We start from the raw sequence: 19,947 nt of genomic DNA on the forward strand, positions 1-19,947 counted from the left end.
TAAGGGAAGCATCTTCTGCAGAAAAATTAATAACATGCTGCTTAAAGTGGATGGGTGTCGAATGCAGTCAAGAACACAATATTACAGGACAGAGAGAGACAAGAATGCACACTGTAGTAAAGCATATAAGAAACACAAGATAGAGACAAAGACATTTAGTTGTCTGTTGAAGTAGTTTTACAAATATTGTTTGGTACAAGATGTACTCTGATTGCTGTCAATTGCTTATAATCAATTATCTCAAGAATTAACTTATTTTTAAATGTCGCTTTAACATTTATTTTGTTTATATGTAATGACAACACGGAAGAACCAGTAGCAAACGCTATTTAGCCAAATAAAGTATAGTATAGAGTTGACAGGTGTAATGCTAAAAGATTCGTAAAGTGAAATGATTTCCCATAAGACACTTAATGTTTGTGCATCATTCAGGTAAATATCAGATTTTTGATTTTAGATAATGCCTTCACTTACCAGCTTGGCAGAATCCTCTTCTTAAGTGGACTAGCTGCGTTAGTACTCAGTTGGCGGGCAGTTTTCATTCTACGCGCCCATGGCTGTATACTCCCTTTATGCTGCTAAAAGCCGTCAAGGTCGGCGGATTTCACGACAGTCGGGAGGAACGAAAAGGGAAAGCAGGGAAAGCAATCGCAGTATGGGATGGCAATAGTTTCACTAGACTCGTTCATTTATTTTATGTCTTGTTGTTGTTTAAAAGTTTAGATGTAATCCCCAGGGATGTGTGAGATGTAGGTAAGATAGTTTACGTGTAGGTATAAAGTGAGGATAAGGGGGTGTCCCCCACCCCCCACTATCTGAATAGTAGGAACCCAATGCCTTTAAGTGACTGGGTAGGAAATACTTAAAAAACCTCAGTACCATTAGTAAGGAGGCGAGTGTTGCAAAGGTTCATTTTTTCCCCCATGATGTAAGTTGTCTTAAAGGTATTTTTTCAACCTTTTCAAACCAGGAAGTCTCCAAGATTTCGGAGCGAGCTTCGGCACTTGGGAAGAGAGGTTTTAGTTGCTAAAGAGCCAATGGACCAGTAATTTGACTTTTTTCTTTCTACTAATTTATTTTTTCACAGCTTTGGACTTTGTGCACATTATGAGCCGTTTCCTGTGATTACTATGCATGAATGTTTTCAACAATTTATTGAATTCGTCCTGTATGTTGGATGTGGCTATTTTGTTTTTCTGGATTATTTATATTTTGAACATATATGGAAAACATGTTCATTTTCATTTAAAAACAGTAATAATTTTAATGTCACTGAAGAAGAGGAGAAATGTACAGAATCCACACAGACTATGATAAGGCCAACATTAGCAGCCTGATCACCACTGCTGGGAGGAAGCAGTGCTAAAAACTATACTACACAAACACCCTGATACAGAGTGGGTCAAAATTTAGCAGATTACATTACATGCATTATAGGCTAAATGAATGGCTATACACTCTGAAAAGGGCTATACAGTATAAAAATTTCTTCTTAGAAATAAGTACATTGTAATATTTTGACACCTTGTTATTAAACATAAGAACAAGCTGATAGTTTTAAGGAGTTCAAAGTGGACGCACATAGAAGAGTGTTGAAGAAAAGCACAGTACTAAATGAAACATCCACCTTTATTCTTACATTAAATAGAAGGCATCTAAAGACGAACAATAATGTCACTTCTGTCATTTTTTTTATATTGTTGCATAAGAAGGGATAGGCTTGAGGTATGAGAGAATTATGAACTGAGTTGTCATATGTTAAATGGACTCAAAAAAGAAACACCACAGAGCAATGACATTCAAATATATCACAGAGAACATATTGATTTCTTTTACCTTTGACAGTTAAACAGGGTTTTCTGGTTGTGTCCCAACACTTTGATATGTTTTTCTTTCATCTTTTCATAATAGTGTAGTATGAAAGACTTTGCAAGCATAAAAACATAATGGTTGGAGAACAGGTGCAACAACTATAATTACAAGTCTCCAGCCTACAGACGATGTTTGCAGAGCCAGTGGTGCCATGTATAGACAGAGAAAACTGACCCAAATTGAGAGGATAATTCATATTTCTGATCTGTACATGACATCCCTTTTGGAATGACGATGCTATAAACCTAATATGGATCACTGTTCTTGACTGTCATGTTAGCCATTTCTACTCATGAACTGAAATGCCAGCTTGTGTCATGACCTCAGTGTAGATGATTTAAAAAAAAAAACCTCTTTGCAGTAATTGATAAGTCTTTTCAGCAATCTAAGAATTTCATTTATTTAGCATTTTTACTTATTATCCACAGAAAGATTTGTTGGCATTAAACTAATCTTCCTGGTCAAATGTGTTATTATCAGGATGACAGGTAAAGTACTGTTTAGTTATCTTTGCAGTAAGTGCACCCCTGACATCATTCATTCAGTTAAAGGAGCAAAACTACCTCATCTGACACTCTGCTGGGGAAAACAACTGACTTATTAGTCTCCCATTATATTCCCTTCAGCAACAGGTTGGCATCTACCTTTCATACTATCATTAAAGAGGCTATTCAAATTGGCATTTTACAGTTATACAGTACCTAGATATAATTTACTGTATAAGGAAAATATGACGTGATAAAACCCCCCAGTAAAGTAGAATGGACAGAGTAACATTATACACTGCTCCATTTTTATCCATAACTGTGGCTAAAAAACAAGTCTGTATAACAAGTAGCATGTATACGGAAATGCACCTCTCAAGGGGCAGCATGGTGGTGGAGTGGATAGCGCTGCTGCCTTACTTCCCGGGTCCACCCTGCGTGGAGTTTGCATGTTCTCCCAGTGTCTGCGTGATTTTCCTCCGGGTACTCCGGTTTCTTCCCACAGTCCAAAGACATGCAGGTTAGGTGCACTGGCAAACCTAAATTGTCCCTAGTGTGTGCTTGGTGTGTGTGTGTGTGTGTGTGTGCGCTCTGTGGTGGGCTGGCGCCTCGCCCAGGATTTGTTTCCTGCCTTGCGCCCTGTGTTAGCTGTGACTGGCTCCAGCAAATCCCCGTAACCCTGTAGTTAGGATGTTACGGATTGGACAATGGATGGATGGACCTCTCAAACAGAGGAACAGATTGCATAGAGTATTTTAAATTCACATCACTAAGGAAATTGCTTAACATCATTGTTTTTAAAGTACCCTGTCAACAATGTTAATTAAATTCAGTTCCTGTACTTACTGGAAAGAGCATTACATTCATCAAAGACATTTGACAATGACATAAGAAAGGCTATACTACTTTAATTGAGTGGCTCTAATTTTAACCACACTGGGTTTCAAGACAAAAAAGTGAACAAAAATTAAAGTCTGAAAAATTGTCTAAGACCCTTTTCTCAAGTAAGGAAGGGAATGTCACCTTACATAAAATGTTATGTTGTCTTTTGTAAATTGATTCTATAACATTGCATGTAAAAGATAATGCATCTAATTTATAGAATGTTTTAAATTTGAAAATGCAATTTTATAAATATAAAGCTGTAACACCAGAAAAAATAGTACTAATATACAGAGTAGGTGTCCAGAAGGAAGAACAGAAGTCCTGGCTAGGATATATGAAGAATTCATACCCGGCCAGGAGGCCATAATGGAAGGATTGGATGAATGGGCTCACTGGGAGCAGTTCACTCCTCTGTACGGCAGGTGGCAGTGTCCCTCAGAGCAAAACCCAATCAGGACACCCACAGGGTGGAATGGGAGTTGGGAGTCCAGACACACAGCTCTTTTGGGGTCTTTGGACAGGCCTGGTTTCTTTTAAGGACTGACCTGGTTTCTGCACAACCCGGAAGTGCTTCGGTGGACTTGGACAGGAAACTGGAAGCAGTTCCCGGATTGACTTTAAAGGAGAGCCAACTGTATCACTTAAATTGAGTTGGAGAAGGAAGGCAAAATCGTGAATGGACTATTATGATGTTAATTGTGGAAGGCACTTTCTCAAATAAAAATATTTTACTTCAAACTGGAATTGTGTTGGGTAGTGATGTGTGTGCGGTTTGGGGCTCAGTAGTGCCCACTAGTAGTTACAACAACAGTATATATTAAAATAATAAAAAAAAAAAAATAAATCAAGAAACCTACTGAAGGAGGTTTTCTGCTCCTGCTCGTAAACGCATTTGTTTAATGATCTGCTGATTCAGAGATGCTCGCTGGTTCTGAAGTTTGCTGCGGCCAGTCTGGGCAAATGGATTAGATCCCTGCAAAAGTAAAAGAGGTATATGAACTACAAACAACAGTCTTTGTCAAACCTCTTTACAATAGGTTTTCAATCTGTGCAAACCAGCTCAATTAAGCGAGAATGTACATTTAACAGTGGACAAAAAGAAGCAAAAAAGACTTAAAAGGACCTGTGCTGCTTCAATAATTTTTTGTTTAGTGCCGTCTTCCTCATTACCAGAGTTCGTAGTTTAAGGTTTTCAGGTGACTGGAAAATAGCAGCAGGAAAAATATTTTATAGACGACCAGATGAGACAACAGACAAAAATTGTTGTCTGAAGCAAAGCAGAGGTTAATAAATCAAAAGATTAAAATAAAAACAAAAAGGTATCAACCCAAATTCTTGTCAATTCTTAAGCAAAAAAGAATACACTAAAGTCTTTGCCCTGAATAATTCTAAAAATGGTTTTCTCCTAAAACCACCACAAACATTTCTTTTAATGTTTAAAGAATCCAGAATCTTGGATGATTCCTACTAGTGTGGACCTGGCTTGTATACTGCTGCACTACTATCTAATGACAGACATACTGTTGCAACAACGGACATGTAAATAACACAGCCTAACAAGGGGTGGATAGAACAAAAACAAAACGGCATAATGCAGGATTATATATTAAGAAATAATTCCGAATAACTTATTTTGACTTTAGAGACCCTAAACAAATTAATTGAGCTAAGAGAAAAGTTAATTTTAACCAAAATTAAATTAACAAAATGTTAACCATACTGACACAAGAGGCATACGAGAACTAAAGTGAAAACTAAAGTCCTAGAGGATCCACTCCACTTTCCCTTCTCTTGAAGTTCAGAACAGAATAATGCTCTAAATTTGATCTGAGCTTAGAATCACTAAGACTTCACAGTGGTACCTAACACAGCTTGCTTCTACATTGTAATACTTTCTAAGACAGAATTCATTTGGCCAGACACAAAACAAAGAATGTTAGGCTCTTAACAGTTTATTACCTTCTTTACCAGCAGCTACCGAAAAATGATGTGCACAAAAGACAGCATGTTCATTTTTAAATTAGCTGTTTACTAAAAAATTAAATAATTGAGAGGAAAAATAAAGTTGAGGGGACTGAGGCTCCTGTGTCAATCTGCAGAAAGCAGAGACTCTTCCATTCGTCCATCCATGCAATCCTTTAACAGAATGACATACTTGAGAGAGGCTCTGGACAAACGATCCACTTTAATGGTCTTTGCTTTTTGTAAGTAATTTAATGCATTAATGGGCAAATCTCCCCCAACACCTCATACATACGAGGGTGCAGAGATTCAATGGGTTTTCTCCATAGCTTTTCAGCAGACTTTATAATTTTGTTGAGAAACAAGCGTGAGAGAAGAATATAATATGTGTACTTTGCTTTTCTGGTGAATACTGAACTTTGAGAATTAATACCCAAATCTCACATGGAAAAAACAGGTTTAGAAAATGGCAATATGAAAAATTATCACACTACAAATTTTGTTTCATTGCCTTCTCTACAGAATTCAGCTTCATTAAACTGTGTACAGATACAATACTGTACTGTATTAGTACAAAATACTGGTTGCATTGTGTTGTGTAGCTGACTTGGTGATTTACATTTTAAATATGATAGGAGCAATAGGAAATGAATGTTAATTTACAATCAATAAATTCAATTATTCAACCTTTTTTTTCCTTTAAGCGGTGGGTGTAATTTCTGCAATAAAAATATTACTTTAGTTCAGTGTTTAGCACTGTTGTTTAAAAAAAAAAATGGGAGTGGTCTCTACAATATTCTAAATTAACAGTTTAAATCATAAGAACTAACTCATATTTCAAAATAAAACAAAAAATGGACTACTTTGTCACACGCTTTCAGTATAGGCTACAATTCTGTTTCTGTTACATCACACATGTGCAACCACATTGCGATTTACATTAGCATAGCTCCACAGGGCACCCAGGATGAAAACTTGTCGCTGCACAAAAACACAATTGCTTTAACTACTAAAATCATATGGGAACTCCCACTGGTAACATAATGTTAGAGGAAATGTTCTTTAAACTGCCTGCCTGTTTAAACAGGGCAACCTCACATATATACTAGTACATTTAGTTTAGAAAATAAGAACTGTTATATTTGGTTTTCTGATAACAGTTTATATATTACTTCTTTTAACCACGTATCTATTCATAACTCTTAATATGTTAAACTAGTTTGGGAAATTACATAATGCTTAACAATATAAATGGTATTTCTGGAGTATGCCATTGATCTATATGCCAACTCGTGAAAATTAAAATACATTCAAATGCGTTACATAAATCCACCTAAGTGAAAAGAAAGTGCTATGTTAGATTTCTTTAATCTGCTGTAAACAAAGCATGTGGGGGATTCACCAGATGGAGTAAATAAACAATGTCCATGCTTGAATTTATTTTATTACAATGGCCATTTGTTATTACTATATATTTCCTAAAACAATAATTAATGAGGCTTTTAATACGGTAGGTGTTTTATTTTTTTCTGTAGCAGGTTAATTATATTTTAATACTGCTACACACATAAGCAATGAAGGTGGTGGCTGACACATTACTACCATAAAAAAAACCTGACAATATTAGTAAGACTTTGATGACTGGCACATTCTTCAACAACCTATCTTTTTTTTGATGTTATGCATTTTAACCTTATACCAAAAATGGTCAGAGGTGATCTTTCACAAATGGCATGATATAATCCTCACCCTTTGAAAGAGTGACAAGCATGTCCTAAAATAGAGTGGAGGCTTATTCAGGAGTAATTCCGATCTTGTGCCCAATTAGGCTGAGATAGGCTCCAATCCCACAACTCTAAAGTGGGTTTATGTGGTTCTGTAATACTCTAGACTCATACCTGTTGGACAGGTTGGAAGCATGCATTGATACAGCTTGTTGCCGCACCCACCACCGTTAAACACAGGTAATAGAATAAATTTAAAAACACTTGATAATCTTTTGCCCTGAGTGTACCTTCAATATTCCTCATATTCCCATAAAATATGATACTCGGACTTATCATTTAGAGGCATCTTAGTTGCCTCCGGTTTATTCTTTCTGACAACCACCAATGGTAAATGGGCCCCATCACCGGATGTGAAAAGATCATTTGTACTCTTGCAAATACTTCCCGTGTTTGAAGGTGGCTCTCAGCATAGTTGCTGCGTGCCCTGACTTCTCCTCGTGTACCTCAGCTTCTCTTGCTCAGCACTTGCTCTGTTGATCACACCTCCAAAACCAAACTGACCAATCAGTTTGATCGGATTGGCCATGGAAGTGTGCACAAACGCACGCATTCATGCACACACATAGACACCCAGTATTGTTTTAATATATAGTAAAAGATTACTTTCATTTTCATTAGAAAATAATTCTGACATCCGTTTCCTGAATACTCTACCGAAAGCTATGATTATATCAAGCGGTTTTATTTTAAATGAGTTACCTGAATATGTAATGAATATTTATTTAAATGCGAACGTAACCATGGATTCATCACACATATTGCCACCATAAACACCTGTACTATGTATGAGCTTGTAATGATTCAGGATGAATGATGGCGAAGTATACTGTTAAAACTATTAGTTTGTACAGGTTTATGAGAAGAGAAGTTACACAAAGAAAGAGAACATTTACACATACTCATTATTACTCCAACAGGGGGCATATAAATTATTCAAAAGCAACTCAGTTTTATTTAGACTACCTACTATAAAACTTATGATTTAGCAGAAGTATAGATCTACCATTTGATTTTAGAAGTTATACTTATTATGATATGGCTATTTTCAATTAGGAAGCGGCATATAACTTCAATTTTCAGCTACAGAAATTAGCCTGTGGCACAACACCATAACAGCTGGCTTTTTAGAAATAACGGCAAAAGGTGTCTTGATAGAAACTAACAGACCTTCAACCATCAATTTTAATAATTTTCTGTAATCTTATTACTAAATGTCTTTGGGTTGATGGACTAAACTTAAGTCAGTGATTTTTGTGATTTTATTGTGGGTCACACCACAGATTCTTGGTCATATGTCTTACAGGTGTATAAATTAAAAGCTTTAAATTAAACCATACATTGAATAAGAAAGTGTCTTGACTAATACTACTGCTTGTTCAAAGTCCTAGCCATACTCACCTAATTTCAACTAGTGTCATTATGTCCATTTGTAAGAAAATATTTGCCAAAACATGTACACTCTTTAAGAGTAAAAGAAATTCACACACTGGAACCATGTAATGAGAGTGTATTAACTCACTATACTAAATGAAAACTGAATATTGTTGTATATTTGAAGCATTAATAAATATTTGAAAAGCTAATGCCTGGAAAACTGTAAAATGCTAATTTAAAAAAACCTTAACCTTGACTTTTTTCCTCCAAGTATCCATAGTCCATCTTTGGGTAAAAGGGACTTCACAATATTTGTGCAAAATTTACCCTTAACCAACTTCAATCTGGTTGTTCAGCAGACTTTATTGTAAGAGTTGGACTCCACCTTACTAATTAGTACCCATAATGATTTTAATCACTTATCACACCCCACAATGCCAAAATATTTTCTTTAATTGTAAAGATTCAATTTACTCTCTCTCCTCATAGTTTATACCCTTCTGTCGAGGAATAGGCCAAGAAGATCTTCTGTGGAGGCTATTATATTATTCTTGTTTGGTATCCAAAACTGCTCAAAGAATGTGATTTTACAGGATCTGAAAGATTCTACAAACATTCTTTTCTGCACCAGTTTTAAATGTAATGTAAAACCTTAAAGCATTACTTGACTCACTTTTAAATGCTTTCCTGTGAATTACATCCTTTAAACTTCTCTGCTCCACGCCACCTTATCTAAATCATGTATACATTTTAAAAAAGAAGCAGACCCAGTATAACCCTTATGTAACCTTTTTCCTCAACTAAATATGAATATCCTCATACTACTAAAGCTTTTTGTTATCTTTGTTTAAGCTGCTTCTGTACTAATTAGTGCAGTGCTCCTCAATTCATTGCCTCATGTAGTTTGATGATTAACTTCCCATAGGGTCCTCTTTTGAAAAGTAAAGAGACTGATATCAAGCATTACTCATGTTACTATAAACTGTTTACAGCTGTAAGTGCTTTAAATATACCCTGAACATTTTTTGTAAAACAGCATCTTAAGAGGCCATTACCATTAAAGTTTAAAGTATTTACTTAATTCATTTTGCACTACATGGTAAATTACACTTATATTTATCAGACAGGCACTATTAAATAAGACAAAGCAAGGTTTATGATGATTAAATTTGTTTGTCACTCTCGTTGATTAGACAAAAAAAAAAAACATAAAAAAAAAACAAACATTTATTTACATGTGAGAAAAGGTGGTAAAATTTACTTGCTTGCAATTCCAGTGCTTTTCTGGAAGGTTGCATAGAAACAAGAAAAGAGACATTGAATCAAAGGATTTTGAATGCAGCACACAATGGCTAATGTGAGCTACTGTGCCCGAAAGAAAGAAAACAAAGGGGTCTTTATTTTTCATTCCCATACTACAGTCACTGCACTGCCAAAACAAACAAGGCTGAAAGATGTTGTCATATTTAATATGTGTAGGACACTTATTTTCAAAACAGTTAACAAATTCATCAATTTATTATTTTCCCCAAACATATTTGATACAAAATCTTTTACAGTGCTTGGAGACATCCCCTCTTCTCTACAGCAAACACAACTTTATTTTCAGAAAACTAATGTAAAGGCAGACATAGCCTATTGAAACAATGATATTAAAGTAGCTCCACTTTCTGCACACTTTATTGTGCTGTAGATTTAATACATAAATTTGCCATTCGATAACTTATAATGCTAAAGTCAAAACATGTTTTAAAAAAAGTTGCAAATTTATTAAAAATTAAAAGTTGAACTCTCTTATTTAAGCATTCAGACTAAGTTTTCTTGGGCAAGTCTCTATAATCTTTGAATACCTGGACAGTTTATCCCATTCTTCCTGGTAGATCCACTCATACTCTGTTAAATTAGATTGGAAACAGCTGCTAACTTCCATCTTCTCCAGGTCTCTCCACATATGTTCTGAACCCCATAAATTCTATGGGGTTTAAGTCTGAGCTTTCATTGGGCCACTCAAGAACAGTCAGTGGCTTATCCCTAAACCATTCCAGCTTGTCTTGGCTGTATGCTTCTGGTCATACCCATGCTGAAAGGTGAATTGTCATTGCAGTTTTGGTTGCGTGCACTCTTGAGCATGTTTTCTTTAAGAACCTCTCTGTATTTGGCTATATTCATCCATACCTTAATTCTGACCAGTCTAAATGCACCTATTGCTCAGAAGTACTTCCACTGCATGCTTCACTGCTGGATGGCATTAGGCAATAGATAAGCAGACATAGTGATTGGAATTCTGTCCAATAAGTTCACTTTTTGTCTTGTCAGACCAGAGAATCTTATTCATCATCTCCTCAAAGACCTTTACAACCTGTTTGGTAAACTCCAAGTAGGCTGCCATATGCCTTTTACTCAAGAGTGGCTTCCATCTAGCTACTCTACCATAAACACCCGATTCATGTAGTGCTGCTAAGATGGTCATTGTTTTGAGAGATTCATCTGATTCATGGAGTGTTGCTGAGATGGTCGTTCTTCTGAAGCACTACTGCAGTGACCTTTGGGTTCTTGGTCATCACCCTGACTACGACCCCCCTTTTCCAGTTACTCAATTTGGCCACACAGCCAATTATACAAAGAGTCCTGGTTGTTCCAAACATCTTTCATTTCACAATAACTGAGTCCACTGTGCTCTTTGGAACACTCACATATGCTTCACCACAATTTGATCATGCTGGTCTACAGAAGTTTCCTTGGTTTGTCCTGACATGCACTGTGAATTGTGGGACCTTATATACACAGGTATGTGCCTTTCTAAACTATTCAGTTTCGCAACAGTGGACTCCAATCAAGCTCTAGACACATCTCAAGCATGATTAAAGCAAACAGGATGAACGTGACCCAGCAAAGAGTCTGAATATTTATATAAATGTGAGACTTCAGTTTTTGATTTTTAGTAAATTTGCAAGCTTTTCTGAAAACATGTTTTCACTTTGTCAATATGGGTTTATTAACTTTAGACTGATGGCTGAAAATGGCAAATGTATTTATTTAAAAAAAATCAACACCACAATAAAGTGTACAGCAAGTGTAGGGGTCTGAATACTTTCTGAATCAATTATATATTTACATATTGAAATGTATTTAGACTAATATATTTAATATATAATTATATATTGCTGATTTGTGAATTTGCATATACAGCTAGAATATCTGAGAAAGGCATGAAGTAACAGCGTATATGCCCATATACTGTGAAGTGCTGTGAAACATCGCTTCCCACCCAACTACATCTAGGACAGTAGGTATCCACTAAGAAAGGACAATTTGATTCATCAGTGCTTGGGGGTAAAAACAACCCATAAAATAAAAAAACTAAATATACTATACCGGTAGGTTATGCAAACAAACCTTGTGCATTGACAGTTTAGCGTATGTAGATACAAATACAGTGCTTCCTATCGGCTGTTTAGGGCTTTCTGGTTTATGTAAGTGAAGGCTGCCAGCAAAAGGTATAGACAGGGCACACAAACAGCACTGACCAATAAAGTGGACAAATGAGTGAAAAAGGTGTGGTGCCATGGACAGGAAAAAATAGACTGCACAATATGTACAGTTCAGAGTGAGATGTGAAGTAGAAAGAGGATAGCTTGATGAAGTTCAAGTAAGATGTGGTTAGCAAGTGCTATTAACGTTTGAGTCCAGGTGACAGGCACTGACCCTGTGAAGAAAAAAAAAAAGGAAAGAAGTGGGCGATAAAGTGGCTTTCTCAGGCCCAAGAGAAGACAGAACTGACTGTGTTCCTTGGTCATTTAAATTTTTAGCATGGGTCAGGTAAGGGATCCCCCAATTTATTCAACAATACTAGTAGAATATCAAAGCATGAAGCTCAATCGACTTCCAAGACAAAGATGGACATTTTTGATCATCATTGGTCCTGTTATTTCTGTTGAAACACTGACATTGTATTTCACTATTCCACAGTGCAATTCCAAAAATGTTAATAATAAATGTTAGTTTTGGTAATACTTGATTGCATTGGGACCTGAATGATTTACTGTTACTGAATGCACTATGAATTCTTCAGTAGAGGAGATTGATAACATGGCAAGACAATAGTTATTACCACAAAAGTTAGCCAACATCAGAACAATTGAAGAAAAATTTAATAAGTGTATGGTTAGGTCTTGTTAAGTTCACAACTAAACCTTATGGACTTATTGTGGGTGATACTGAATTAGGCAATTAATACTTAAAAATTATCAAAACAATTCCACTGTAATACTACTTGAAAGTTTTTAAGCATATAAAATGTAAACAGTTCTTAAAATGGTACAAACACTTTACAAATTTAAGGAGGCTAGGCATTAGATATTGCAGGATTTCCTTTAATTAATGAAATAACATTTCAGCTGTATATTAACAATTGTAAATGTGTCAGTCTACGAAGGGGAACCCAGGTTTAAAAAAAAAAAAAATACACATCAAGCGAGATCAAGCAGATATGGGAGGTGTGAAGAGACAACCATGTTGTTTTTGGTCAAAAACTGTTTGACTGATAACACTGTATGTACAGGAGGGCAGTCATGGTGCAGCAGTGTGTACAGGTGCACGGTCATGTTGGAAAATGCAGAGGTTTTCTTTCACCATAGATGCTTCAGCAATTCAGTTTAATGTTGCTGGTTTTTAGGCTTGTAGAAAAAGAAAAAGAAAATTGATGGAGCCACATGCAAGATAGCAGAATAAACCTCAGAAATATGCATCTCAATCAACTCACCATAGTACCAATTTACAGACTGACTAACAAGACTTTAGACTTGTGATACCCAATGGCATAGTTAATACTGTATCTACACCCTATTCCCTTGCTTTTGACGAAATTTTTTGGTCCCCCTCATATTTTACCTAATATGAAAAACATACTTACCTAAATCATCTCAACTAATTTAATTGTGGAAATTTATTTCACACATCTCACCTGTCTCCAATTTAAGAATAGAAATTCCCATTTAAAACACAATTCATAATGCTCTGAATTTACCTTGTGAGAGAAAATTAGACTGTTTCATATTTGAAATAACTAACTACAATATATACACACATGTGCATATATGATCCTTCAGGCTACATGAATGTACTTTATTCACTTGTGGGATCACTGGGTGATTAGGTTACGCCCCCCTCTAAAGGCTCTGATGTCCTTGAGCCTTCTAAATTCCATAAACACTCAAGTCTCTTAGCAGCTCTACAGCAAGGTAATTACAGTTAACAAAAACTAAAATCAAAACTGAAACTATTAATAAAAACATTTTTGTAATCTGAAATAAAATTAACAAAACAAATGAAAAACTAAAACTAAATGAAACTATTAAAATAGCTGGAAAGCCTAACTGAAATAAAATTTACTAAAAATATTTTTAGTTTTTGTCACAACTGAACTTACACAAAGGCTAACCTGGGATGCAGTGGTCCTGAAATTAAAATATATTAATAAGAATTTCATATTTAGTTTTTGAATAAATATTCCTGACAATCTTTAACCCTTGTAACTTTTAACACTAAAACAGAAAGTCATCCACTACGAGCAGCCCACATACAGTGGGTACGGAAAGTATTCAGACCCCCTTCAATTTTTCACTCTTTGTTATATTGCAGCCATTTGCTAAAATCATTTAAATTAATTTTTTCCCTCATTAATGTACACACAGCGCCCCATATTGACAGACAAAAAAAAAGAATTTTTGAAATTATTGCAGATTTATTAAAAACAAAAACTGAAATATCACGTGGTCCTAAGTATTCAGACCCTTTGCTCAGTATTTAGTAGAAGCACCCTTTTGAGCTAATACAGCCATGAGTCTTCTTGGGAAAGATGCAACAAGTTTTCCACACCTGGATTTGGGGATCCTCTGCCATTCCTCCTTGCAGATCCTCTCCAGTTCTGTCAGGTTGAATGGTAAACGTTGGTGGACAGCCATTTTTAGGTCTCTCCAGAGATGCTCAATTGGGTTTAAGTCAGGGCTCTGGCTGGGCCATTCAAGAACAGTCACAGAGCTGTTGTGAAGCCTGTATTGGACAAGTGATGAGCAGTGCCTGGTTGTCTCCACACATACCGCTTAGAATTAAGGCCAAAAAGTTCTATCTTGGTCTCATCAGACCAGAGAATCTTATTTCTCACCATCTCAGAGTCCTTCAGGTGTCTTTTAGCAAACTCCATGCGGGCTGTCATGTGTCTTGCCTCTCCTCAGTGTGTGGAGACAACCAGGCACTGCTCATCACTTGTCCAATACAGTCCTCACAGTGAAGCATGGCGGTGGCAGCATCATTCTGTGGGGATGTTTTTCATCTGCAGGGACAGGACGACTGGTTGCAATCGAGGGAAAGATGAATGCAGCCAAGTACAGGAATATCCTGGACAAAAACCTTCTCCAGAGTGCTAAGGACCTCAGACTGGGCCGAAGGTTTACCTTCCAACAAGACAATGACCCTAAGCACACAGCTAAAATAATGAAGGAGTGGCTTCACAACAACTCTGTGACTGTTCTTGAATGGCCCAGCCAGAGCCCTGACTTAAACCCAATTGAGCATCTCTGGAGAGACCTAAAAATGGCTGTCCATCAACGTTTACCATCCAACCTGACATAACTGGAGAGGATCTGCAAGGAGGAATGGCAGAGGATCCCCAAATCCAGGTGTGGAAAACTTGTTGCATCTTTTCCAAGAAGACTCATGGCTGTATTAGCTCAAAAGGGTGCTTTTACTAAATACTGAGCAAAGGGTCTGATTACTTAGGACCATGTGATATTTCAGTTTTTCTTTTTTAACAAATCTGCAACAATTTCAAAAATTCTTTTTTTTTGTCTGTCAATATGGGGTGCTGTGTTCATTAATAAGGAAAAAAAATAATTTAAATGATTTTAGCAAATGGCTGCAATATAACAAAGAGTGAAAAATTGAAGGGGGTCTGAATACTTTCCGTACCCACTGTATATTCAACCAGTGAACAGCGGCTGGTAACATAGGGTGGGTGTTGACACAACATTTGCGGTGACAGAGCAAGCCAAATATGGGCATGTAAAGCATGTAACGAAGAAAGCGATTTACTGTGTGAGAATAGTGACAGATCTTCAGGAGCTGATGGCAGCATAACTGATTCTGGTTCAAGTGAGTGAAGCATACCAAGGTATTGATTTTGCTTTGAATGTGCTTGGTAGCTTTCATTCACTGGATATCTGGGGCTCAAGAGTGATGTATTAGATACAGATAATCTCTTACAGAATTTCAGTCTGTTCATAAATGACAGCAAGTTAGCTGTAACTCTAACGGAGCCCAAGACAATGTATGTACAAAGCAACTATTAAAAAGAAGCACATACTAAGCCAAATTCCAGGCTGCATATGAGTCTGTTGTGATGAGCTGCTGCTTTTATTTGCATTTCTTGTATATCAAGATGTAATTCAAACTCCTGAAGTCAGAATGTGCTGGTCAATAAAACATTTACCATATGGACAGAAAAAATCACGAGTGAGCAAAGTTTCAGTTTATTTCTCAGGTGTCTGCGTTTTGTTGACAATAACTCACCTGCCACTTTGCACAGGAGAAATACTTGTTGAAAATAAAACAGTACTGATCAAGAGACCAACAGTCAACATAGAAGATCAGCATATTGTTGCTAACTAATCACTTTTTCCTTAAAATGGTCATTTAACAACAAAGTGATACAAACCTTGTAAAATTCCTGAGTTGGCAATATCTCTACTGAACTACAGGTAGGTAGGTGAAGATAGTCTGCCAACTGGTGGAAAACTAAACATACTAATGAGTTTTTATATTTATTCTATATTTATTAATTTATCTTTTTTTACTTTTACTTTCAAAGTTCAAAACATCTGATATTGAGAAAATAATCCAGTGGCAGAATTATGTTTTAAAATGTGTCCCCCTCTTTACAATCTTTCTCAAAACTGATAGCTGAAATATCATACTCTTCTTGTTATTAACATCAGCCCTGTCATACATATTGCAAATACTGTATATTGTATTGTTGCAATTGGCTGGCCCTACCTTGCATCCAAAGCTGCTGGGATAAGCTCCAGGTTTTCTGCAATCCTGCTCTGAATAAGCAGGTTAGAAAGTGCATATACTGCTCCTGATCTCAGATGCGGTTTCTGTTGTTTTGTGGCTGTCCATACTCCTATTACCTGCTGTTACTCTGGTCATTAAGGGTTTACTTTCTTATGCATGGGCTATTCAAGTTTCATTGCCCCCAACTTTGACACTACATGCTTGTTTTACTCTGTTTCCCACATACTTATTCAAGCCTAACAGCCCTGTTCTTCCTAAGCCCCCATGATTTTCTGGACAGGAAAAGGAAAAGATGAAAAGTGCCAACAGTCAGAACACATTTGTTCAGCACAAATGACAGAAAATATATATATTTTTTTTAAATTATAAAAAAATCTGTGTAATATTATTCATATTCAGTATCTGGTTTTGATTATCCTTGTTTAACAGATAGAACAAAGCCAGATAGTAAGCCATGTAGTGTAGTAAGCTTCCACTAACATAAAACTCATATCCCAACCCATTAAGTGTATAGTTCTGTCAGATTGAAACACAAAACTGAACTCCATAGTAAGCTCTTTAACCGTACCATAATTACTAAAACTAATAGACATAAAAATAAAATAAAAATGTCTTTGTGAAATAAAAAATAAATTAAAGCTAAAAATACACTATGAAGGAAAACTAAAACTAAACTGAATTTCCAAGTAAGGTCAGAAAAAAAACAAAAATAAAAACTAATATAAAAAGGCAAAATTATAATAACCTTACCCTACAGCTGAGCTTTTCCTCAGACTGGAAATATGGCGCCATCACCGTTTGTCAGAGACATGCTGATGTACTTTTATCATTCAGTTGGGAAACTACTAAAGCCAGTCTTCTTTGACTCGAGCCTTAAATGGGCAGCCTGGATTGAGTTTTTCCCTGCTATGAATCTTATGCTGCCAACTGTTGGTCAGGATGTCTTGTGGCCTCTTTCTACCCTTCCAACATCCAATCCATAAAAAGTTGGGCATCTGCTGGTTTACTTTCCATCTAGTGTCGTGTGGGAGCATTCCATTTTGATCACAAAGCAGAAATGGCTTATTCACACAAATTTTCTCTCTCTCTCTCTCTCTCTCTCTCTCCTTCACCAGACACCAAACATGACAGGGTATTTACATCAACACCCACTTCTATTTGGTGAATTTACTCTCAACAATTTAATAGTTTGGGGTGTGGACCCTAAGAATACCTTCTGGGCACCCAAGTGGCTAGACCTTAGAATCTGGCCCCTGCGGTCTCAGTAACTAATTCAAATTAAAAATAAATAATAATAAAATAAACTTGATAAATAACTTGAAGCTGTGCAAAAGACTTGAGGCTACAGTTTTATTTTCTGACATAGTTGGCAAAATATGCATATTATTCTAAAGACCATAGCTTTTCTATTATTATTCTAAAAAGCTAGTTTAAAAACAAACTGTTGAGTAGTTACAGAGATTTCTTATATACAACTATTACCTGATTACAACACAGACATCCCTGCAAGCACCATATCCTAAATAAAGACTGGTACTGTCCAGCCTTTTAACCTATTTTTAACACTGTAAGAGAAATCATTTAAATATTAAGACTTATTTCAAGCACTTAATAATAAGATGTTATAATTGATAGTTAAGATGGAACATTATGCACACTGAAATGCTAGAATTCATTCTATTTTTCTATTGTAATCTATTTATTCATTATCTTACCCACATAACCCAAGCTCAGCATTATGGGTGGTTGAAGTATAAAGCAGGAGCTATGACATCTGCTTGTCTATACACAGCCCAAACTCATTAATACACACCAAGTTAACGTTTTGTATGTGGGAGGAAAATCACTGTATGTGGTTTAAAACCTACACTCAGATGGTGGGGGCGGGGGGAGATATATTGTACATCCTCTACACAGACAGTCACTTAGCTCCAGTCTGCTGGACCCGTGGTACAACGGGAATGACCAATATACTGCTGCACGTTCATGTTTGATAAAATTATACACAGCTTTCTGGGTTAAATACATTTTCATTGTGATATCAGGGACCTCAAGACTCAAAACCCATAAAAGACCCAGAGATTTGGAGATACCACAGGCGGGAAGTCCACTGAGCTTAAATTTAGGATGTAAGATGTAGCAGTCCTATGGGGGAGAAACAAGCAAGGGGAAAGACAGAGAGATAGTTGGTAAGAAAGGGAGAGCTTGGTGCATTTGAGATGGCCAACTACTCCACCAGTTAGACAAGACATCTCCCTTTTCTACCTCTCGTACTTCACTTGTCAACATATTATACAACATTGGCTTCTTTTGCATTATTCAAGATGTTTAAGATTACCACTAGGGTGCCCATCATGCTAGATTTTATACTGCATCATTATATAAATGTTTTCTGAAAATAATATTTACAGCACAGACATAGTGGTAGTAACACTTAATATAAATATAGACTAATGTATCTGCCTTAAACATTTTGCATGAAATAAAACTAGCATATAATATAAACTTGAAAGCATTTTAAAGCTTAACATACTGTATGTGTCATTTGAAAAATAACACAAGACGATTGTTTAAATTATTCAAGCATATCGAGCTGCATATTTAGGAGTACATTCACTAATGTATAATCTGATAATTCTGTGCAGGGAAAATGCACTTGTATTTTAACACTTGAATATCTGTTGTTGAAAATATGTCAAAACAAATACAGCCTAGAATGATTTTAAACTTTTGATACTCTGTTACAAATAAGGTTTCATCACACATATATGCTACCTAACTAAATAACAGGACGGCCACAAAGGACTGGGGAAAGATAAAAAAATTTGGACTATCTCCATTTAAAACTGCATATCAAGATTATATGTGAATTTTAAATTTTAATTAAATTATGTTTCTATAAAACCTGTGTTTTCTTTTACATCCTATAGTGTTTTTTGAATAAGTAGTTATCCAGGCCTTGAAAGGAAGTGAGAGAGGAAACAGCACACTGTAAATCAGCATCTGATGCATGCACTTGTCCTCCAAAATCAAACGGTACTATTTTTCTGAAATTTTATTTTTTTGTGAGTGTATATATATCATTGTGCCACCAATGCAACTTTCACTATTGACTAACCTACCTGGACTATTACGTGTTCCTGCTGTTTAAGGATTATATCATATTAGGTTCTTAATTTAGCGGTCTCCATAATCTCATAAAACCTAATGCTTCTATTTAAAAAAAAGTAGATTTAATAATTCAACTGCAGTATAGCTCCTTAATATAAGCCTAGATATCTAGTGATATACAAGTAAATAGTGAAAAGGCAAATTGGTTGATTTTTATTTACTTAATAATATCAGTTTAAACTGCTACACCCCAGTGCACCCTGCTTAAGATATGGAACGAGCAATCATGGCTATTGAAATGTTTTTATTAGGGCCACTTGTGTGGGTGTAAGCAGCTGCAAAACAGTCATTGACGTACAGTAAGGAAAGTTGTGACAGATCAGATTATGTTTGACAAAATG

General features: G+C 36.0%; 1 protein-coding gene across 1 annotated transcript in view; it reads right to left on the reverse strand.

The window, feature by feature from the left end:
* The window catches only part of rhpn2 (rhophilin, Rho GTPase binding protein 2), a 90,810-nt gene that overhangs the window by 54,182 nt on the left and 16,681 nt on the right, over positions 1-19,947 (reverse strand). The window contains exon 2 of the mRNA XM_039763610.1: positions 4,100-4,215. Within this exon, the coding sequence (XP_039619544.1) occupies positions 4,100-4,215 (116 nt within the window). The remainder of the gene's footprint in view (positions 1-4,099; positions 4,216-19,947) is intronic.

This window comes from Polypterus senegalus, chromosome 9 (genome assembly GCF_016835505.1).
Source record: "Polypterus senegalus isolate Bchr_013 chromosome 9, ASM1683550v1, whole genome shotgun sequence".
Taxonomy (NCBI): Eukaryota; Metazoa; Chordata; class Cladistia; order Polypteriformes; family Polypteridae; genus Polypterus; species Polypterus senegalus.